At 30.5% G+C, this 23073-nt stretch overlaps 1 protein-coding gene across 2 annotated transcripts in view; it reads left to right on the forward strand.

Annotated features, from left to right (window-relative positions):
- Window positions 1-23073, forward strand: part of LOC121128248 (uncharacterized) — a 46734-nt gene that overhangs the window by 21326 nt on the left and 2335 nt on the right. For both annotated transcript variants that reach the window (XM_040723831.2, XM_040723830.2), the window contains exons 2-4: window positions 6711-6901; window positions 20510-20703; window positions 20875-21785. In XM_040723831.2, the coding sequence (XP_040579765.1) occupies window positions 6711-6901; window positions 20510-20703; window positions 20875-21785 (1296 nt within the window). The remainder of the gene's footprint in view (window positions 1-6710; window positions 6902-20509; window positions 20704-20874; window positions 21786-23073) is intronic.

Consider the following 23073-nt stretch of genomic DNA (forward strand, 5'->3'; position numbering starts at 1 on the left):
CTAAATTTGTCAAATATAGACATGTATTTTTTAGACGTACATTTAATATAATCTTTTCTACGATTAGTAACAACCACAAATGTTTGATAAAATAAATTAGAACTTAAAATGAAGGAAATTTATTTTGATTTGAAAACAATAAATCCTTGAGATAATATCCATTTAGCCTGCCTTTCTATTAATTCACAAAAATTTGTTAAAGTTAATGCTCACACTAAAAAAACAAATGATTCCATCGACAGAAGGGAAAAGGGGCTACCGGTCAGGGGCGCCAGAACTAATTCAAAAGAGGGTAGCATCATATTAATGACGTCATATATTAATGCAAAACATATTTTTTTTTCCAAAGCTGTATCATTTTTTAAATCTACCCACTATTTTGATGCTAATGATTGGTTACTCTCCCACACTTTGTAAACTAATGCTCTAAAAAAGCGTTTTCGTTGACGTCATAAATTGCATCATAAATGAAGAAGACACCATCTTGGGGGCACAAAATTGATCATTTTAACTACTTCATCGACAAATTTCCATAAATCTTGGTTATACTTTATCAAATGCCTCTAAAACCTGCTTCATATAAACAATAAACATTTATATTTAAATTAAATCAGAGTGATATGTACTAAAAATGACTACAATAGTGCATTTTTTATTTAATTTTTTGGATCAATTCGGGACAAGAAAAGTAAGATTATTAGAAAAAAAAATATTTTTTTCTTTCAATAGTAGTTTTTATTTACAATATGAAAATAAGATTGTTTGAAGATGTAAGAACATGTATTTAATACATATTGGGGGAAATAGCCATTAGAGGGATACATTTTTGATAAACAATAATGTTTACGTCCTTTTATTTGTTGGTCCCATTTTGACATGCAATAGTTGACTATCTGCCTTGATATTAATGAAAATAAAGTTTTCATTGTTATAAAACTTGGTTTTTTAGGCTCCCAAAAATGTTCGACATGAACCTTTCTCTACAAAATACGAATAAAGCAAGGAATGCTTCTATTTTTGTATTAATAATTTGGCAACTACATATTTTTTGTAGGGATTTTTGTTCAATAATGATTTTTTTATTATAATACATATACATAAATTATATATGAATGTATCTAAAAGAATATGAAAAAAAATGGAAAGAAAGGGTCTTTACAATCTTATCTGCATAAGCATTACTACATCACCTTTAAAAAAAATCATTTTTCATATTGAATGTTATGTTAAATGTGTCAATATTTTTATTTTTTATAACTTCTATGAAAAAACTTTATTGACATATACAGGATTTGAAAAGAAATAAATAGGATTTTTAAATAAATCCTATTTATTTCCTTTATAACAAGAAATTTTTACATACTTATGTAACTACTCAGGCTCAACCTATATGCATTTTTTCGATTAGTTGTACGAGTTTTTCACTCAAAATTCATTAAAAATACTCTTACATAAGCCCGATTACTAGGGCTAGCTTTCATCATTAGGGATTGGGAGGGGGGGCTTAGCCTCCAAAAAACGATCAACACATTTAAATAAATATGTCCATTATATATTTATGTATAAAGCAGAGGATGCATGCATTAGAGAGCTCAATAGAGGGGAATAGAAACAAAAAATGAAGGTAGAAGAAAAGAGAAGGATATATAATGATACAGAGAGAAAAGAGTCAGAAAAAAGGAAAAAAGGCTATATTTCGGTCGGAAACATTATATTAATGACCTTGGAGGTCTAAAATATTCATAGGAATATACATAGTTATTTTATACGTCTAATTGTTAAATTTTCGACTGATTTGTTTTGGATTCTATATGTGATTACACCAAAAACAAACTTATAAATATATACAAGATATGAAATCGGAGGGAGCTTCAAAAAGAATTTTAAAAAAGGTTAGAATATTTTGACGCATTGAACAAAAATGTGTTATATTTATGGTCCATGGACCCAACGTTAGAATTTTAAACCTATTTTATATCCCTTGGGTGCTTATCTCCCCAGAAACTGAAATATTTTCGTAGTATCTTGAGTATATCTTATTTATTATCCACCTTCTTTTTACATTTTTTATTTACTATATACTTCCTGTATCCAATTTTGTTTAGGTAGGTACTTTATGAGTTGTTAAAAAATTATGGATTTAATTAGTTATCGAGATTTGAAAGAAAGTTTTTATGTTTTCTTATTATTTATATACACCAACGATGAACAATTGAAGGGGAGTGGGAGATGTCTTATTCTCTATAGGACATCCCTAGTTTGATAATAGTTTATTAATTTTGAAATTAGAGTATCTATGTGTATTGTATAAAAAAAATCAATATTAGTTTTTCCTACTACTATGAGTATTCATTCAAAGATATAAAACAGAATGGTACAAAAATATTCAATTAGTTTTCTGTTGCTTATAGTATTAGAGGAAAATAATTATAGTTTAAAAAAAAAAAACACGAAATTTTAACAGGGTCACCCTGACAGCTTGAAGAGTGTTTGGAAGGGGAGCAGCTTACCTGTAATTACGTTTCATTAATTTAGCTGTGAGGAGCTATGGATTAAATAAATAAATAGAAATCCCACTCCGTATATAGCAATGAAATAAGCAGGAATTACTCCTATATTGATCCTCAATTCTACTCTGAGTTCAACAAGGACTAACTCTGATACCCCATCAGTTCTACTCTTTGTCATTCATCAGCAAACACATTCATGGTTACTCTTTATAGTTTACACGTATAATATGTTCTCTCCTAAAGAATGAAGGAATATTGAGAAGAGCTAATTATTTTTATATATGATATTATGTGTAAAAATTACTCAGGAAAAATAATTAATTTTAGTAATAGGATATCCATTTCAATGTTGGTGTGATTCAACACATCTTAATTTTGAATTAGAAGTAACAGAGAATTTATAATGCAGTAATACCTATATTAAATCCAAGTTTTTATTTGTAATTATATTTAAAAAAGTACAGCCTCGATTATTTATGTGGAAAATAATTTAATTAAATTACAAATGTATTTGAGAAAAAGCTTATTTTCTGAACATGTAAATATGTGGTTACAAGATACGTTAATAGTTATTGACATGCTGTGAAAAGAGTGTATTTTTTTAAACTTTTTACTAAAATTTAATTTATATGCTAATAAAAAATATTTATTTATTGTGAGATATATATACCTAACATATGTAGGTGTAGCATGCTTAAATATATTTATTGACAATATTTGCTATAGATGATTTCTTTCCTCCAATATTTAGCAATAAATATTAAAAATTCTTATTACTTAAAAATAATTGAATAACTTTATACGTAACTCAGTTAAGCCTTACACTTAATTATACAGTATTTTATTATGGTTGCAGATTGTTCTACAGCATATTACATAATGTTTAACTACTTTAATGTATATAGTTATGTGCTTCCAAAAGGATTACGACAACCATTATTACCTAATTTGAAGTATAGACAGTATTTAATGCATATTTACATATATCCTTATATAATATCAATGTGTAAAGAAGTTACAGCATTAGATTTATATACTTATACGATCATTTAAATAGCTGCCGAAGGAGTTATCACATCTTTTTAGTACAAAATAAATCAATTGTTGTCAGAGACATTCAAGAAAAAAACTGTATAATGTATGTAAAGTAAAGAAACAACATTTTTTGGGTATTTTTCCTCCACACTACATTAATTTTTTTTTGTTTAAAGACACAAAAAATTACTTCTTTCAAAATTATTGTTTTTTCATTTATATAACACATGTGTTTGAAAAGTATCGGCCTTAACAAAGAAAAAGTGAGTTTTTTTTCGCGCATAATTGACCTTTTTCAAATTATTATTAGTATTTTTTTTATTGCCTTATGGAGCAGACTTTTCAAGCTACTTTCAATAGTTTTTGATCCATTGTGTTTTTTTAATTTATCTATTCCAATCCATATTTCATGGAATCTCTCAGGAACGTATTACCGAGTAAACTCCATAACTTTATATTCTCAAAAGGTACGCGGTTAAATGATATTCCACCACCTCTATATTTTTCATTTGACCATTCTTCTTACTCACAATTATCGGGTTTTTTTAAAATGTCGTCCCTTTTCTTCCCATCTCATGTGGGCCTAAAAGGAACGTCCATGTTTTTTCTTATTATTCCAATGGTTCCAAAGCCCTCGACACCAGCATCCTAACTTTTTTACTTTTGATTTACTCAGAAAAAAACATGATTCAATTTTTCTACAAAAAAAAAAAAAACAATAAAAAACTTTGACGCCTTTAGTTCCGATGCACTCGGAAAAAAAAAATATTTTTCCCCCACAAAAGGAGCATATTTTATTTTTCACTAGCATCATAGAAAAATAGTAAACTGAAAGTGTTTTACTGTTTATGTGGGATTGGACAATTCTTCATACCATGTCCTCAACAGCTTTTAACTTTTTGCTTATGGCTACGATCTTGCTATTTCCTAGACCCGTTTTCATTGTATTACCATGTGTTCTGACAACAGGGTTTTTCATTAAGTTATCCCTATAAAACCTTAAAACCTCGTGTTTTAATGGATTTCATAATGCTGTGGGCATTTCTCAACTGCAATTATATTCATGACCCTTATTAAGGATGCATTTGATTGGGTAAGCAACTTAATATGATAAATATTTGGAATCCCCATCACCGTTCAATAAAATGACATGAAACTCTGGCTGTTTTTCAGCCCATTTTCAGCATATGTATTTGATATACGAGTTTGTGAGTGTGTATTATCAACTCAATAGCCATCATAATGAACTCAAACCTTACATAAAAATGTGGGATTAAGATATTCCAACGACTAATAAAATAACAATAAGGATAAATATACAACTATGAGAGCTCAGACATTGTTTGATATTATGTACTCATCTTGTAGTGCCTACATGCTACTAACTGAAGTACAATTTACTTATTATGCATGTCTTACTCCATTCAACTCAATGGGTATTGTTTTAGTTATTCCACTAGAATATGTCGGGGAAATATGTATGATATGTAGATATATTTCTTTGTACATGATTGATATATCGTTCTATGTAAATGGAATAACTGTTCCATATCATTTCTTCCTATACGAGTACATATGTACAATGTACGTGTATAGTCTAAAAGAAATAATATGCAGGGTCATTGCACCTATCTACATAACTATGTAACGAGCCGTAATGTCACCTACAAAATACGATTAACTTAATTTGTATTTATAAGATATGAATTGACTGAAAAAGGTCAAGTAAGGGCCATAACAATAATTAAATTAAAGTATAGTCACCTAATGTGAGGTCCGGACTGTAGGTGGATGCATCAGAACTTCCCATCCGAGTTCCTGGAGCTTGTGGTGTATCATCAAAGATGTTTGTGGCCTGGTAATATGTTGATGAAACAAGATTCGTCTCCTATTCACCAATACTTGCCGCTACTGTTTGATCGCTAGATTCAAACCGTAGAGTTGTTCACAGTAGAGGGCAGAATTGTGCGATTTTTTTGATTTTTTTTCGAACCAATGTTGTGCAACACAAACCATACATTCTAAATTTTCTTTCCGGTTTCAACGTGTTTTTCCCTTTCAGATAGTAAAAATGTAAAATATGGCGAATTTCTCCTTTTGAGAACTCCTTACTTGGCGCATGACAATTCACGATTGAGCTGAGCAAGCACAATACTGTACAAATGCAGTTTGTATAGTACACTCAGACCTTTACAACGCTTTAGCGTATGATCCGATGTAACCAATAATAAAAAAGATCTGAATATATAGATATCAGATATAGAATAATAGCAGATATCACATTAGTAATAAGGCGAATAAATTAAATTGAAAAAATGGCAAAAGAACCACTAACAAACAAATAAACTAATCAAATCTTGAATAAAAAGTACAAAATTCACAATTTAATTACATGAAATACATTTTTACAACAAAAAAAAAATTATTTATTCATAAGGATGTCTCATGAGCATATTAAAAAGGTTCGGCGATTAAATCTACTTTTAACAGATTTGAAGCAATTTATTAAATACAATAAAGTTTAATCTTATAAAATTAACTAGATAAATTATAACAAAATCAATCAAAAAAACTACATTTATTTCTATGAAAGGCTTTCAAGCACAAGAAAACTGTGCTCTTAATAAACTATAAAAATTTATATAGTGTATGGTTTTGTTCATAGTAAATATTTTTTGCACAAATACATGGAAAAAAAATACAATCCCTTCTCGAAAAACTATATTTATAAGATGGATGTAAATAATTGGGAGAATACTTTCTTTTATGGTAAGATCTGGTTATAAATATATTAAAGTTTCTTCTGTGAGAATATATTTAGATATTTATCCAGTAACCAATTTCCAATATATAAAGAATTTGAGAAAAGGTACGACTGGAAAAATGTTGAAAAGTATTGAAATATTGATCCCAAAAAGTTTTTCTTTTATAAAAATATTTTAGATATGCCCAAAAAACTATGCCTCAAAGAAATTTAACTTGTAACTCAATAGGCACCAATCGCATTATAATTTTTATTCACATTTAAATATTCAAGGAGTCTGTATTGTTTATTTAAGGCAGTATTATAATTAATAGCTCTAGTGGTATTACAAATTTTATAAATTCATTCTGAATCCTTTTTGAATTACTTAATACATTAATGTTATATTATTTTAATTTCAGAACAACTGCAACACATCCATAATTTCGATCACGGATACTTGTCGAACATCACAAGATTCAATGAACAAAGTTTTATACATCATTTTTTGTGGAACATTTATTCCTCTAGTCGTCTTATCAGTCCTATCCAATGGTTTTGCTTTTGTCATATTTTATAAAAAACCAATTTTTAGAAAAATCATTTCTAATAGGTAAGTATTCTTTGTTGCCCATTGTCTGAGAAATAATATATACTAATGACAAATTTGTAAGGACTTCTCAAGTCCAAAATTAAAATAAAAACACCTGGTAACAGTAGATGTTAATTTTCCCCCTTTGAGATTACTGAGATGAACTTCAACAAAGTCAGGATTATCCGATTTGGACAGATATTGAACCATTTTTTCACTCTCACTCTGTAGAGCAATTTTCTCCACACTAGAGTTATACAAGACAGTTTAAAATTTATATGAACATATTCCGTCGATGTTCGTAATTTGGAAACACACATGACGTCAACATGCAGTCATTCTATGAATTTTGTTAAGAACGAATTTTAAATGTGACGATATAGGACAATTCATTTTGTAGACCCAATATTAAGGGTGTCGGTAGGGGGAGCTGGAGTCCCCACCACCAATTAAGAAATGTTTGCGGATTACTAGAAAATTTAATATTTGAAATATAATTAAATTTTCTAATTTTTTTTGGAAAAAAATCCTATGAATAGCTATGGATTTTTGAAATTTTTCTCCAAAAAATTTAATATTCCAAGTTTTTTCGGAAATTTTTTTTCCAAAAAACTAATTTTGTTGAAAAAAAATTTAAAAAATTAATTTTTTAAATTTTTTTTTTTAAATTTAATTTTCTATTTTTTTCCCATAAATTTTAATGTTTGGTTTTTTTTGAAGAAAAAAATAAAGTAACCAAAATAACCCTCCCCCAACACACACATAAAAAAATGTATATATAATCCTGCCGACGGTCTTGAGTATAGAACCATTTTTCTTTGAGATCAGTCCATATCAAATTACATATGTGACCTGTCCTGGCCGAGCTTCTTTAAAGAACCAAATTAATTCGGTGTAACAAAAATTATAAAGGTACTAAAATAATTTATGATTTTCAGAGCGAACCCCAACACCTGAACTGAAAAAAAGTCGTGAAAGTTATGTACAAAACTGTTTTTGTGTGTAAATGTATGAATGCAATAGAACAAGTGAATAAAAAAATCCTTACAAAATATAATGTTTTTACGATAGGTGTAAAAATAAGTTCTAAGTTACTGTAAGGCATGAGGAGAATTGGTTGGTAGTTTTAGTGTTAAATGTGCCCATGAGAAGGGCCGAGACTTAGAATTTACTTTGACAGTGGGAGTTGGACGATCTAAGAAACTTTGATTATCTATTTCTTTGACGTTTATTTTTTTTTTTTTTTAAACTTTGGAATAACGATTCTTAAAATGACAACAACCTTCTTTCTTTCTTACAAAATTATATTATGTTAGTAGTTGTTGCTGACCCTTTTGTACTGAGCTTTAAAAAATCTTAAATTTCTCATTAATGACCAAGTTTTCTATTTTAATGAAGTTATACTAATAGCAAAAAAAAGTACATAATGCGAAGTTATACTAATAGCAAAAAAAAGTATGTAATGCGAAGTTATACTAATAGCAAAAAAAAGTACATAATGCATTTAAAGACTAAGTTACAGAAAAAAAAACATGAACAGCTGACTGCATTATTACATTAATATTGTTCCTCCAATAAATTTCTTTAACTCCTCGTATAAGTTTTTATCCAATATCTCAAAAGAAAAATTGACAAATATTATTGAAACTTCATTTTTTCAGATTTCAAATTTAAAAAAACAACAACCATTGTACGGACTAAGACCCTCTGACCAATTTATGGTGTTGTTATCCCTCTGCCATCCAGCGAGTAATGGATGATAATTAAAAAAAAAAAAATAAGTATAACTTTACTTTGTTTGTTACTATATAGAATCTCTTTTCTATAGCTTTTTAACGAGATTCTGAAAAAGGGGTCTGAGTACAAATAAGTCAATGGAAAACCTAGGGACTAACAATTCCGTGGTTAAGCAAAAAGAACCAATAGTCATTACTCGCTGGATGGCAGAGGGATAACAACACCATAAATTGGTCAGAGGGTCTTAGTCCGTACAATGGTACAGGAATAAGTGCTTTCATCCCATACGAGGCCTCGTATGGGGAAAAGCCTTAAATGAGAATCGGGACTTCAAATTTGCCTGATGATGTTCGGAAGTATATTGAAACTTAGGAACAATATGCTAAAGCCCTAGTTATTGAAACGATGGACAATAAAACAGAAGAAATAGCTACAACTTCGGTGAATGATCACGTAAGTGTGATATCCCCAAAAAGATGTGTAAACTTCGATTCATGTAAAATATGCCTGAAACCTTGTCATTCTCCGTCGTATGTTTAAATGTGGTCGAAAATGGTGAAATTATGTCCTCTTTGCGATCGAAAATATTGTATTCTTTCTCAAAGGAATGAAGCAAAGAGAAGCATGGAGCTATTTACAGAGAAAATGAAAGCATCTTTGAACAAACGCTTCAAGATCGCAGTTGTTGGTGAAACAGTCATGGTACCAATTGATTTAGTTGACCGTGGTATAGTCTAATTTTGTAACATTAAAGTGGTTGTAATGACGAAGACGTCAATGGGCCCTACAAATTAGGCACACAATATTTTTCTACAAAAAACAACACAAAATATACATTTTTTAACTTTTTTATTGGAAATCAAAAAAATGACGAGCATATAGTTATAGAGTAGCCATTCATTCGATATATTCACCGTTGGCATCAATAACGGCCTCTGAACCGTCTGTTGGTCTGCAACAGACATTCAGGTATGTCTCTCGACATAGCCCCAGACAAAATAGTCCAAAGGATTAAGGTCGGGAGAGTTAGGAGGCCACAAATCCTTGGTTACGACGTCATAACAGTTCTCAGTTAACCGCTGCATGGAGATTTTGGACACATGGCAGGGTGCTGAGTCCTGTTGCCACACCCAGGGCCTGTCTCCAGCCGCCCTTTGGATCCAGGGCAGAACCCCCTTCGCCATAACATCCAGGTAGACCTCTGAATTGACCTTTAGACTCGTTTCAAACATGTGGGGAGGCATAACATGACCTTCACTACTGACCACCATGACCATTGCAGGGAACTTGGTCTTCATTACCTTCCTCACATGGCTGGTGCAGGTGGCTATCCACCTGTTGTTCTACTTGTTGACCTTCTGATCTTGACAGAAATTCTTTTCATCAGAGAAAAACCACAGCATCCCGGGCTGCTTGAGCTTGTTGAGCAATTTTGTTGACTTCATCAGCCTGTTGTCCTTTGCCTTCTGGGTCAAGATCTGGCCCACCTACATCTCCTGCAACTTAAATCCTCAGATACACAGTTGTTTTCTCATGGCAGCCCAGATCCCTCGCCATGGCCTTCATGGACCTGGTAGGGTCATCCTCCACCATCTTTTTCACCTTGTCGACAAAGTCGGTGTCCCTGACCTTCCTGTCGGCGCCCTCCTCCTTGGGTGCCCTCTTTATGGTGGCATCAACATCCCAGGTGTCCTTTAGCTTCTTACAGATATGCTGAACAGTCCGTAAATTCACTCCTAGGGTTGAAGCAATCGTTGAATTGGAGTTTCACCTCCATTATTAACCAATGCCATGACTACGGCGGACCTCGAAAGCTCCTCGTTCCACTTATAGCTCTTTATCTCCTCATATGATGACGGCATGATACTAACTGAACCACGTATCGTCAGCTGACGAGAATAGCTTTTCTATTGTTTAACCGGTTTTTTATTTGATAATGTCGTCTTCAAGTTATCAAGGTTTAAAGTAGGCGACAATTTGATCCCCGCTCCCTGTCCTTAATATCACTATACCACAAATCACTTTACTACCTGAGAAGAAAAGTTTGATTTGTGCAAATTGATACATTTTGAACAGGAAGTAACTATGAGAGAAGTTGCTCGAATGAACTCAATAGGCTTAGGGCAAGGGTTTTTCTAATGCAACTTCTCTGGAAAATGCCACCAAAATCGTTGCAAGTGTAAAAAAAATCTTCCACTATTTACCTCTTGATTTAAATTTTCTATTTCATGCAAGGTGGGGGATAATAAAGGTGTGTCGTCGCTTAGAGTCTGCATTTTGAGTGGCTGGGTTGTATTCAAATGCCGTATTCACTCAGAAATGAATACAATACCATTAATATAACTACGTGAGTTGATAATTTATCAAGGTGGTGCATGATATAGAAGTCTTCAAGGTCATCTTCTGGTCAAGGGATCTTGACTCTTAAGGCGAGATCCAATCAACAAGTGTTTCAATCGGTGGATCTCATTGTGCAAGTACCTTTTCATATCAAGGCGACTAGTGACTTATGATCTTGTTAATAATTGTACATATGCATAAATTCCTTCAGATCTTCCACGGAATCATCGTATACTTGTACATATAAGAACTAAGAGTTCCATAAATGGAAGAATAATCGACTGAGATACCCAGTGAGGAGCGGAGATAGTTTTCATCCTCCACCCATAGCTCCATCTTTATTATTGAAATTCAACTCTGCTTCATCTCCTACTCTAAGAAAACTATTCCATTAATAACGTCTTTCTGTTTCCTGTATGTATATAACTCAGAAATCCCTCATCGCTATCACATTTATATCAATTCCATTTATAAGTTCGACTTCGTGATATACAGTATATACGGATAATTTTATAAGCTGGACACTTCAACCTCACATCTGATTGCTTATTACTACTGAGTCACTTGTCATTGGAAAACAAGTGGAACATGATTTTAGGCTGGTAAAGATAATGTAATTCTCTTTTCTTGATATTTTGTTCTGGATAGCATATTCTATTCTGCTATTACATATAGTTATTTGGAGCTATTAAGTGATTATATCTTTTACGAAATATATAATATTTTAATGTCATTCAAGGTCCCAAACTTATTGAGTCGGATATTATTTTCTAAACATCCAAATTGCTAATCACCATATTAGAATATTACTCTGGCAATGATCTAGGATCTCCATCCAAATAAATAAATTGTCTACTGTTCGCCATAGGAGGTAAGTTGTTTTACTGAAAACAATAGTTAAAATATAACAAAATAATAATACAATTGTTTTAGTATTGATTGAAAAATAATAAAGAGTCAATGATATTCTTCAAAATTTACATTGCCTATTTATGAGTTCTCTGTTATTTTATTTTTTATCTTATTGATTCATTCGGTTTTATTTTAGACATACAAATGCTATTTTGTTATTGTGATTGTTGTCAAGCAATTTCAAAATCCTTCCTATTATTAGTTGTAGAACTATTATTGTTATGTATTACAAACTATTGCAAGCAATATGAAGGAGGAAAATCTTTAGAAAATTGATTTCACGAGTATTATTCAAATATTTACTAAAATATTTCTTTCTCTTTCTCGAAAAAAAAGAAGTAATGATCACTAGGCAAGAGAGGTTTATTAAACACTTCATCTTAAGTTCTGTTAACAAGATAAACTCGATATTAGCAAAAATAACAAATTAAGATATAGTTGTATGCTTATTTTTTCTATGTTAAGAAAAAATAATATCCACTTATTTTAATATATAATTGATTTCACTGCTATAATGATTGTTTTTTTTAATTATATAACTATACCTAATATTAAAATAATGGTGTTCATATATCCCCAATCAAAAGTAAATTGAAAAATATTCACAAATGATTAGATGTAGTTGTTCAAAGTTACAACTACAAGACAACTAATAGTAAAAGGCTACCGTACCGACTCAACCATTTCAATGAAGGAGCTGTGGATGGGGGATGAGAACTCCCATTGTCCCTTACTGAGTCTTTCAATTTGATTATTCTGTCTTTTTGTGGAACTCCTTGGCTCTTTTAGAAGTATTGTAGATGATGATTCCAAAGAAGAACTCCAGTAATTTATATATTCTTGAGAATAGAAGCATTGATTAACGAGGTCAGAAGTCAATATACCAGTCCTCGATGTAAAGGGGATCAGCACAATGAACGATCTTTCCAATGAAGGAAATAACATCAGTCGAGTGGGGTAAAAGAAGGCGAAATTCCTGAACTTGAAGTTGAATAAAGAATCTGCAGACCTGAAATCCAAATCGGAACTATGAACTTCTAGGAACGAGAGAGACGTGTATCCATAAATTAAAATGTTTTGTGCGAAAGATCAACTAAAAGGACGATGAATGGATTTGTCTTTTCTTCTTTGAAGAATTAATAGGAAGAAGTGTATGGAGGTTTCGTGACTGGATGGGCAGTGATCAATAGATAATAAATTTATTTAAATTTATTACATTACTCGCATAAGTTGAATTAGGGGCAATAAGGGCCAAGCCTAAGGTAATAGAATATAGCTTAATATAACTAGGCGAGTCACGAGCAAAAGTGGTACAATTAGAAAAAGGGCAGAGTTTATCAACCAAAAAATGAAAAAGTCAGAGGGACAAGAGGGCAATAGAGAAGAAGCAAGTGGAATTTTGAATTTTTCGTTATACTATGATTAAATGAAATAAAAAAGTTAAATTGCACAATATTCCAAATTTAAGTATACCAATATTGGCATGCAAAACAACCCGTGGGTTTTTATAACTCCGGGGGTTACTGTGGATGGCGTCTCTGATTATATTATAATAATTGGAGGTGGATTACAACACGTTTGTTAGTTGTGTTGGCATGCAAGACAATCCGTCGACTGGGATATCAATCGCAGCTATAGTGAATGTCATTCCTGATAATATGAAATGAGTTATGGGTGGGTGTCAACCCGTTTGTTAGTTGCAACACAACCTGTGGTCTAGAATATCAACCGTATATATAGATGATGGAATCTCCGATAATATTATAAAAATTGGTAGTAGATTAAAACCAGTTTGTTAGTTGCATTGGCATGCAAGACAACCTGTTGGCCGTTATATCAGCCGGGGCTATAGTGCCTCGGATGATATTACATGATTTGGCATGGGTTCAAACACGTTTGTTATCCGTATTGGTACGCAACACAACACGTGAGCCGGTATATTAACCGGAGTTACAGTAAATGGCGTCCCTGAGAGTAATACATGAATTGGCAAAGGGTGCTTACTCTTAATCAAGCCCTATGGACATTCTGCATATCTCACGTGCTGAGCATCGATTTGTGTCTTTGGAAAATGTCTAAGAAGATAATGTGAAATTTATTATATCAATAATATTGCTCGTTAACTATCTTTATTCAGTTATTGTGCACATTAACGGTCTTGTTAATTTATTATGCACATTAACTAGTCATATTGCACATTAACGGATTTCTTACTTTAACTGCAGCATATATATTATGAACCCATTTATAATATAAATCAAAACGACTCTTTTTATTATAAGGTTAATCAATACGACACAAATTACAAATTGGTTATTTTTTATTTCGAATTATTATATTAATTTAGTAAAACATGTCGTTTGTGTATTGGAATTTTTGTATTGTATAAATTCTCATATTTTGGCCCGACTTGGCCCGAAGCCCGATATTTCCTTCCCCGATCTACTTCTAGTATATGACATGCTGCACTATTGCTTTGTAAATGCATACAAATGTCACAAATGAAATGACACAAACGATAGTATGTACATCTTCTATTGAAATTCAACAAAATTGCAAAATGCAAATATAAAACCAATCTTTTTTGTGGGATTTAAATGTGTCAATAATGATACCAATAGGTATATTAAAAACGTTGTAAGGGGCACGCCAAACTATCTCCACAGGAAAGTAAGGAATTTTTATATAACAAAAATAATATTTTTTCAAGTCATAAAAAATTTTAAATATTTTCGAAATAGTAATCCCAATCTATTTTTTTGTTAGCCCTTCTCTTTTATCAATCTATAATCTATCACCTGACAAACTTTCATGAAGCACTTACCATATTTACGGTTCATTCCAATGTAGCCTTTATATTTTTATTAATCATAACAATAGTAACACTTATAATTCCAATTAATTATAATTTTTGGTGCATAACATGAGTGTAAATATATTCTGTAGTATGGGTTCAAGTTATGTAAATTAATTATTTTTTTATTTGACGGAATTTATTTAATTTTCATGAAGATTAAAATGAGTAATACATAATACATGTCACGGATAATAGTTTCAATATAATATAAATGTGAATTTTTAATAATACTTTTATAATAATTATATTTTTTATTATTGAAAGAACAAAATCTTATAATATATATTAAATATAATACATATTAATGTAATTTCTTAAACTTTAATAATTTATTGATGAACTAGAATTCACTCTCCTTAACCGATATAATTTTGTATATTGTTTAAATTTATGTCGTTGATATCGTACAAACCCTTGACAGCCGCCACTATACACATTATAAAAATAATCATTATTACAATCATGATACTAATGATTATTATAATAAGATTGTCGTATAAGTAGTTACTAATTACACCATTATTTTCTTTAAAATCTTCCATATAGCTTAAAATTAATTATTTGCTCTCATTCAAAAATGAATTTATTGTTCGAATTATTTCAGTAAGTAATTGTTTCCAATGGTTGGAGGTGACAATTAAATTTATTGAGTCAGTCATTGTGTTCGTTATATTTTCAATTATTTTTATTTTAACGTATTGAAAAATAAGGTAGAGTATATGTTATGTCTGCATAGATTTTGGAAACATGGTTTTCAGCAAAGTTTTCTAATAGCTCGGGCACTTTGCCAGTGGGAACTGAATGTAATTGTATTTATAGGTATATAAAAATTTGTCCTTAAAGATATACAATCACATTTTTTTTTTACAATGATAATTTAAATTAAATTAAAATACACTTTATTAATTTATAAAATGTTATAACTTTTAATATGAACAATATCACTAATGGAAAATATTAATATAAAATTAAAAATAATTATTTATTGATTCCAATTAATTTACAATTATAGTATGTATGAAATATTTAATAATAAATTTATATAATTTTACAACAAATTGTCTTCCTCGCATCGCATACATAAAAATTAGTAAATAAAAATAAGTAATACAGACTTCCATTCTACTTCTTTTCTTTTCAAAGCGTGAAAACATAGCCAATAAATAAACAATAACATTGTATTAAATAACGCAGAGATGGGGAGGGTCGGGGGCTGGAATTCCCAATCAAAATTAAATCATCAAATTACTCTGTCTCTCGAATAAATATTTAAAATACTTACAGAAGACGGACATGACTCAACCAACACAATAAAACATAGATGTTTAGAGGATCCGTAAAATATAATCGATTTCAGAAGACCTCTTCAGAAATAATAATATAACAATATTTTAAATTCCTACGTTTTACGAAAAAATAAAAACATTAAAATTTAAAACTCGGAATATATAAAATAATAAAATCAATAATATTAACGAGTACATTAATAATAAAATATCTTAATATTTTCCGTTTACAGGATCGTAACCTTACATCAACTCAAGATTATATTTTTAAAATAGTGATTCAAAAAAAAAAAACGAAACTGTTTTATAGTAAATTTAATGAACGTCCAATTCAATGTTTATTCATTCCAGTGGGTGTTTTTGACTGAAATTGATTGATCCACCATTTTTTCCCAACCAAAAGCAACTATATCATATCAGCGTCGGATTTTATAGGCCAGACTATTCTAGCACCTGTATTTTCATCTTAGATTTTTTATGTCCTCTCGAATTGAAGTGCTCTCCTGTGGCATACAAACATTTATCAACATATATCATCCGATCTTTTAATTTTATTGTGGTGTGGCCACATATTGCTTTGAGCATTTCCTACAACCGATCACATAAACCAAATGTGTAGAATTACATGAGACAGTTTCTGTGTAACACTCGATGCCGATGATTTGATATCCGAACCTGTTTGAACATATGAACAGGCTCTACATCCGTTTTCTAAACACTTTTTCAAACCCACTTCATTGACATTATGTGATGACCTACTTCATTTCTTCCCATTAGCCTCGCTTTCTCAATCGAAGCATCAATAGCTTTTAGTCGATAATCACGCGCTATCATCATTTCTTTAAGTTCTTGAAAACGATTTTCCCGCTCATTTACATTGCTGCAAATTCTCAAAATTCTTAAAGATAGACTGTAAGGGATATTCCGACATATGTGGAATGGATGTGATGAAGAGGGGAGAAGATATTGAATTCGATCAGTTATTTTTCCTATAAATATAACCATATATAAGCAGAAGAATCTATGACACAAGTGGTATGAAAAAGATAAAAAAAATGATGTTGATAGACTTCCATGTATCTATAATTCCATGGGGCATTCAAGGAAATTTTTTGTGAGGAAACTGATTTAAATCAAATTTAGTATGAATAAGTATTGAATAACGCCTACTCAGAAATGAAATATTAGATTCGTAAATCAATCCAACTATGAGCTCTGGGGTGATCTAGATTAACCTTAGATTTATTTATAAAATTACAACATCATTTAAATAATATATACATTTATTTATTTTTCTCCACAGGAAGATCTTTATTTAAATAGATAAATACAAACAGGAAATTTGCGTAATATATGGATACATAAATAAACATTATAGTTTAAAATTAATTTTCTATTTAAAGACCGAAAATTCTTGCCATTGCCTATCATGTACTAATCATTTAATAATATTTCGTATATAGAAAAAATCAAAATTATTAAGATATTCAAGTAAATAATAAAATATAATAAACAATTCCAGGACCTCCGACTTCCCGACATGTTTCTTGTAATAGTTGATAGACTTAAATGAGTGGAGTTTTGAAGCCATGCGTTAAGTGGCCAAAAGGATGTACATTGGCCTTCAATCGTTTTATTATTCTCCAGACTTTTTGTGCTGTTGTAGTGTCTGGGTTGAACACGTTTCAACATTTTCAAATGCCTAGCAGACGTTTATGGATAGTATTTTATTAATCCAAACGCGTACTTCTACGATAAATTGTTCATTAGGTTCGGCATCTTCAGTTTAAATGCAGTATACCATGCTGCAACAGATATTATAATTTCTCTAATGGAAGCGGTGTCAATTGGTTCCTCTTCCACTTTCTCTTGGCCAATATAGGCTTTGACTTTTAAAATACTAGCAAAATAGCTTTATTTCTGTAACAAGTAATAAGATATTCTAGATGGCATGCTAAATAATATGTATGCCTTTACAAAATTTGGGCTAAATTCCGAATGAATTCTTGATTTACAAAGATAAAAAACTTGACGATGTTTAAAACAGGACAATCGCTAAAAGCATGAATTAGATTATTAAAAGTTATCCCACGATCCTTTCAGGGACGATAAAATTGGATAAGATTATTACATATTCAAAATTGTACCTTGAATTTTTGGCTATCATTCATCCCCACTAGAGAATGAGCAATCACCTTACCCCCAAGATGGAGGAAGGCATAACATTTTCATAAAAGCTCCAGTGATTATTTTAACCTGGGGTATTCCATATTCCTTGATTGCAATTTCATATACCATAGAGTGAGAGGCACGTGTTTTAGAGCTGATTGCTTCAGAGGGAAAATAAATCTTCGGGTATTAAAAATAGAATTTCTATGAGTGTCATGAATAGCTATAGTATTATTTTGGATGGCAGTCTTTTCCTACATTTTTGGTGATAAAAGATTTTAAAGAAGGATCTCTTTCTGGAGTTTTTATGTACTATATCGACGCTATTATTCTAATCATAAATAAAATTCCTTCATTCCACACTAGGTTTAGTCATTATATGTACAAAATTTTTTATTTATATTCTAGGTAAAATATTTTCCAACAAGGACAATCCTCCACCTACTGTAAACGAGATCTTTTGAGCGCTGTAAGATATTTACGACTAAATAAAGTGTGAAGCCAGTTTCCCCCTTCCACGATAGCTCTCTGCCCGATCGATGGGAGTGCAGCTGTGGCATATATCATTTGAGATATTACTTTAGAATTGTATATGTAGGTCTACCCTTTTCTGAAGCCTTAGCGTTCTCCAGGTTTTACCCCATTTTCGTGCTTACGAGAGCAGAATGTTCCAATTGGTATCTGAAGCTCCATTACTCAGCTACTCAATGTCCAATATATTTATCCTATCCACGACGCTATAACCGTATTTTTTATTTACATTAATTTTATTTTACTATAAAAGGTTTAATAGAACAATGAAAGCTTATTTTCTTCTTTTTTTTAACTATATAAAGGAAATTATGATTGTTATACATACATACAATATCTGTCAAGTTGATTTATTATCCTTTTATCATGATTATATCAAACATTCATTCATTAAAGCTTGACGTCAATCTTTTTTGGATCTAAATCAAATTAGTCAAATAATGGACCTAATTATATTTTATTTCAAAAAAATTCTACGATTGAAACTTTTAATGGTCATTTTTGTGTTCTATGGCTAAAATAACAATAATAATTGTGGTTTTTAGCCGTTGGGAGAAAATACTGTTTCATAGTCTAACAAGTGGAAATAAACTTGGTGATACAAATGATAAAAGAGACAGGATAGAAATAAAACTTGACTAAAAGGCCTGAAAATTGAATAATTAATTTAATTATATATATAATTTCGAAACATTTCCACGCATCCTAACATTGCATAATTATTCAATATTTTGTAAGAAAATTAAAAGTTAAAATTCAACGGAAAAAATACATCAAAAACTAACCTCTTTTGACGGCAAACTTTTTTTTGCTGTCATTTATGATGTATTCTTTTGTTTGGGATCTAACATAAAGTAGCTGAAACAAATATGAAAACAATATTAGCTTCCAAATAAGATCCTTCATTTTACTTAATGTTTGTCTTATTAAACCCATTTTGTAGGGACCATAATGACTTTTTTTTTTCTTTATTGTTTATTCTCAACCAAAACAGGCGAACATAATTATTATAAGTAAATAAGTGCATTTAAATAACTAAATACACAAAAGCACATAGAAATTAAATTATAATAAATGATTTTTTACAAATTCGTTCATATTTTCAATGAGAAGCTTCGAAACGTGTATAAAAATCAAAAAAATTTAAGTTATTAAAATGATAGTTTCATTAATTTTTTCCTTTTCCCCTTAATGAGGTGTCAGGGTTTGGAAATCCCTCCCGTAAAAAAATGTTTTTTAGTAGAAAATATTATATTTAAATTGAATGTTTTCAAAAAAAATTTGTTCCAAAAAATTTAATTTTACGAATTTTGTTCCAAAAATTTTTATTTTATGTGAATAGCTAATGATTTTTGTAACTTTTTTCAAAAAAGTTTAATATTTGAATTTTTTTATATATTTTATATTTGACGTTTAATTTTTGAAATTTTTTTCCCAAAAATTTAATTTTTTTTGAATAGCTGTCGATTTTTGAATTTTACATCATGAGGAAAAATTACATAAAATAATTAAGCGACGCCATCTGTGCAATCTAAAAAGTGACATATTGCGTGGGAAAATAGATACTAATAAAAAAAGAAATCTACATAAACTATCGGACGCATTTTGTCACTTACTTTATAGCTTCAGCTAGGAATAGAAAAAGAACTTTATCACACCTAGAAGAATTTACTTGCACTAAACTTTGTTATTAAAACTATTTATTCTTTGTCCCTTTCTTTTTAATGTTTCAATAATATCGGCATATAATAGTATACAACTGAACATGGATTACTCATAATTTTTTTTATGTTCCAGGTTAATTATGAACTTGATGGGGATCAACCTAATTTCTTGTCTACTACTCTTCCCCGCTATTTTGGTGGATATGTACCCAAGTTCTTTAAAACTAATCCAAGAACATGAAAATTTTAGAATTGCACTTTGCACTTGGGGATCGTTTCTCTCCAGCTTCATAGCCCATGGGTCCATTTTTGCTATGCTAACAATTGGTAAGCATGTACAGTTGTAAAATGTTTCAACCAAGAGTTTTGCTCAATATAATAAATTTTATTGCACTTGACTCACTTTAAACTTTGATATGCACTTGTATAAGAATATCCATTTTATAATTTCTTTTAATTTTCGAAGTTCAACATTAGCAACCATTTTTATATTTTCAGGCTTGGATCAATACGTAGCAATACTTGACCCCTTAGAGTATCCAAATAAGTTTACAAGCTTAATTTCATCTCAACTTATTATTTGTGTTTGGTGTACATCATTTATTGCGTCACTTTCATCGAGTTTTATTTTAGTCTCGAGTCATAATACCTGGAAAGCTTGTGATACCGTCTTAGTTGGTTTAATATCCTCAAATCAAAGATTGGGATTGACTCTTGCAAGTGTAACTTTATACTTAGTTCCAATATCATGTTTAGTCTATCTATACGCCAAGGTATTCTTTGAAGCTCGAAATAATAGTATACGAAGAAGACGAAGATCTTCCTCCGTCATTAACGTAACCGAAAATCCAATGGAGGTACAAGATGAAACAGACTTTCAAATTAAAGAAACAATGTCTAATAATTTGTTATCCCCTGCCTCTCCTGAATCCGAATATTCGCTAAGGGTTAAGTGCCAACATCCCAAGCTTGTCAACTTAAGGAAGGACGATTCCTTTTCCTCGAGTATAACAAGTTCCTCACCCTCCACTATTCCAATCTCTAATTCGACTCCACGGCGAAATGGAGGTATTATAAAACAACACAGTGCGGGTTCAACATCACTTGCACGCAAATGTAGCTTTAGTTCAGTAAATGAGTGTCATCTGGTTGAAGGAACCAAGGTACGGACCATCATTTTTTCACTGAACAATCCAATTGTATCGCTGGATAGACTTTCTAATTTGAGCGATGAGAATTCCGTATTTCTTGATGAAGCAGTATCAGAAGAACCCGCTGAGAATACAATACAAAGTTCACCTCCCACTTGTATAAAAACGTCCATGTATGATAATGACGGAACTGAAAACAAGGCTGACGATGAACGATCATTCAAAAGTAACACAAGTATTCTATCCAAAACATCTCAGGTATTCTAAATACATAATTAACTACGCTTCAAAGGTAAAGGATATTATATCAATCATGCTTGTAAAACATCCTTATTTTGTTGAAATTATTCCTATAACTTTTCAAGACTGTTTAATATTTCTTGATGCCTATCTTTCTCGATTTTGATTGTTTAAAAAAAAATATTGGGCCGTTTTTGAGAAAGCCAATATTTTAGATGGGTTTTTCTATTTTTTTATTCGCTCAAAAAAACAAGTTTGAAACTTAATATGTACATTACAATCTGTTAGCAATAATGCTGTACTACATTTTTAAATTGTTACAACATTTCTTTAACTTAAAATTCTTAAGTTTAAATAAAAAATATTGATTTTTTTGGATGTACAATTTTCTAAGGGAAATTAGTTACTTTGGTCGAAAAGTAATTTTTTTTCAAGTACAAGGAAGTCAAATGAACTTTTTGAAAAAATTAGTTTTATAGAAATACACATAATCTGTTATTAATATATTTATGTTATGCCTCAGAACTAGCTCCTTCCTATAAAAAAAAAAGGATAATAACTTTGTAGGCACTTTATGTGTAAACGTGTATAGCGCGCAACTTTCTGAAGACTCCCTTTATATAACAGCGTAAATTTCATCAATTGATAAACGGAACAGTTTTAAATTAAACTGTACCAAAAAAGAAATTTATAATCGATCCCTCCATTCTCAAGATTGGGGAAAAACTAAAAAAAAGTTTTAAAATGAATAAAAATAGGACTGAAAATATTAATTTTTTCACACAAATGAGGTTAAATTTTATATTAGAACAATTGTTTGTTTTTATTTTTCCCACATTCAAAAATTATGCTATTATCTAAAAAGAGTCTTCAGAACAGGATGTGAGTTTACATCCTATTGCGTTGGAATTGAGAACACTGGAATGAGGAAGCATTGATTGATTAAGAAATATGATATTTATAGTATTAAAAATACTTAACTACTTAGTGATGAAATACATCATTTTTATTGGAACTGTGATTTAAAAATACACAATTCTATCCGACCCAAGTGTATCAATGATACATGTGTGTATATCCATAAAAAGGAACATTGTCATGTTTATATAATTGTTATTGATGTGATATTTGAAAAGGATACTATGTAAAATTTTACAGTTTTACTAAATGGTACAATTAGATGTAAAAAAAAAAAGTGCCTGAATATTGATAGTTTTGCCTTATCTGCCCTCCAGTCCACAACTTCCCTAATACCCTGTACCACTAGGGTTATAAAAGAACATGGCTTACTACGACTTTATTTTAT

Source organism: Lepeophtheirus salmonis, chromosome 13, assembly GCF_016086655.4.
Source record: "Lepeophtheirus salmonis chromosome 13, UVic_Lsal_1.4, whole genome shotgun sequence".
Lineage (NCBI taxonomy): Eukaryota > Metazoa > Arthropoda > Copepoda > Siphonostomatoida > Caligidae > Lepeophtheirus > Lepeophtheirus salmonis.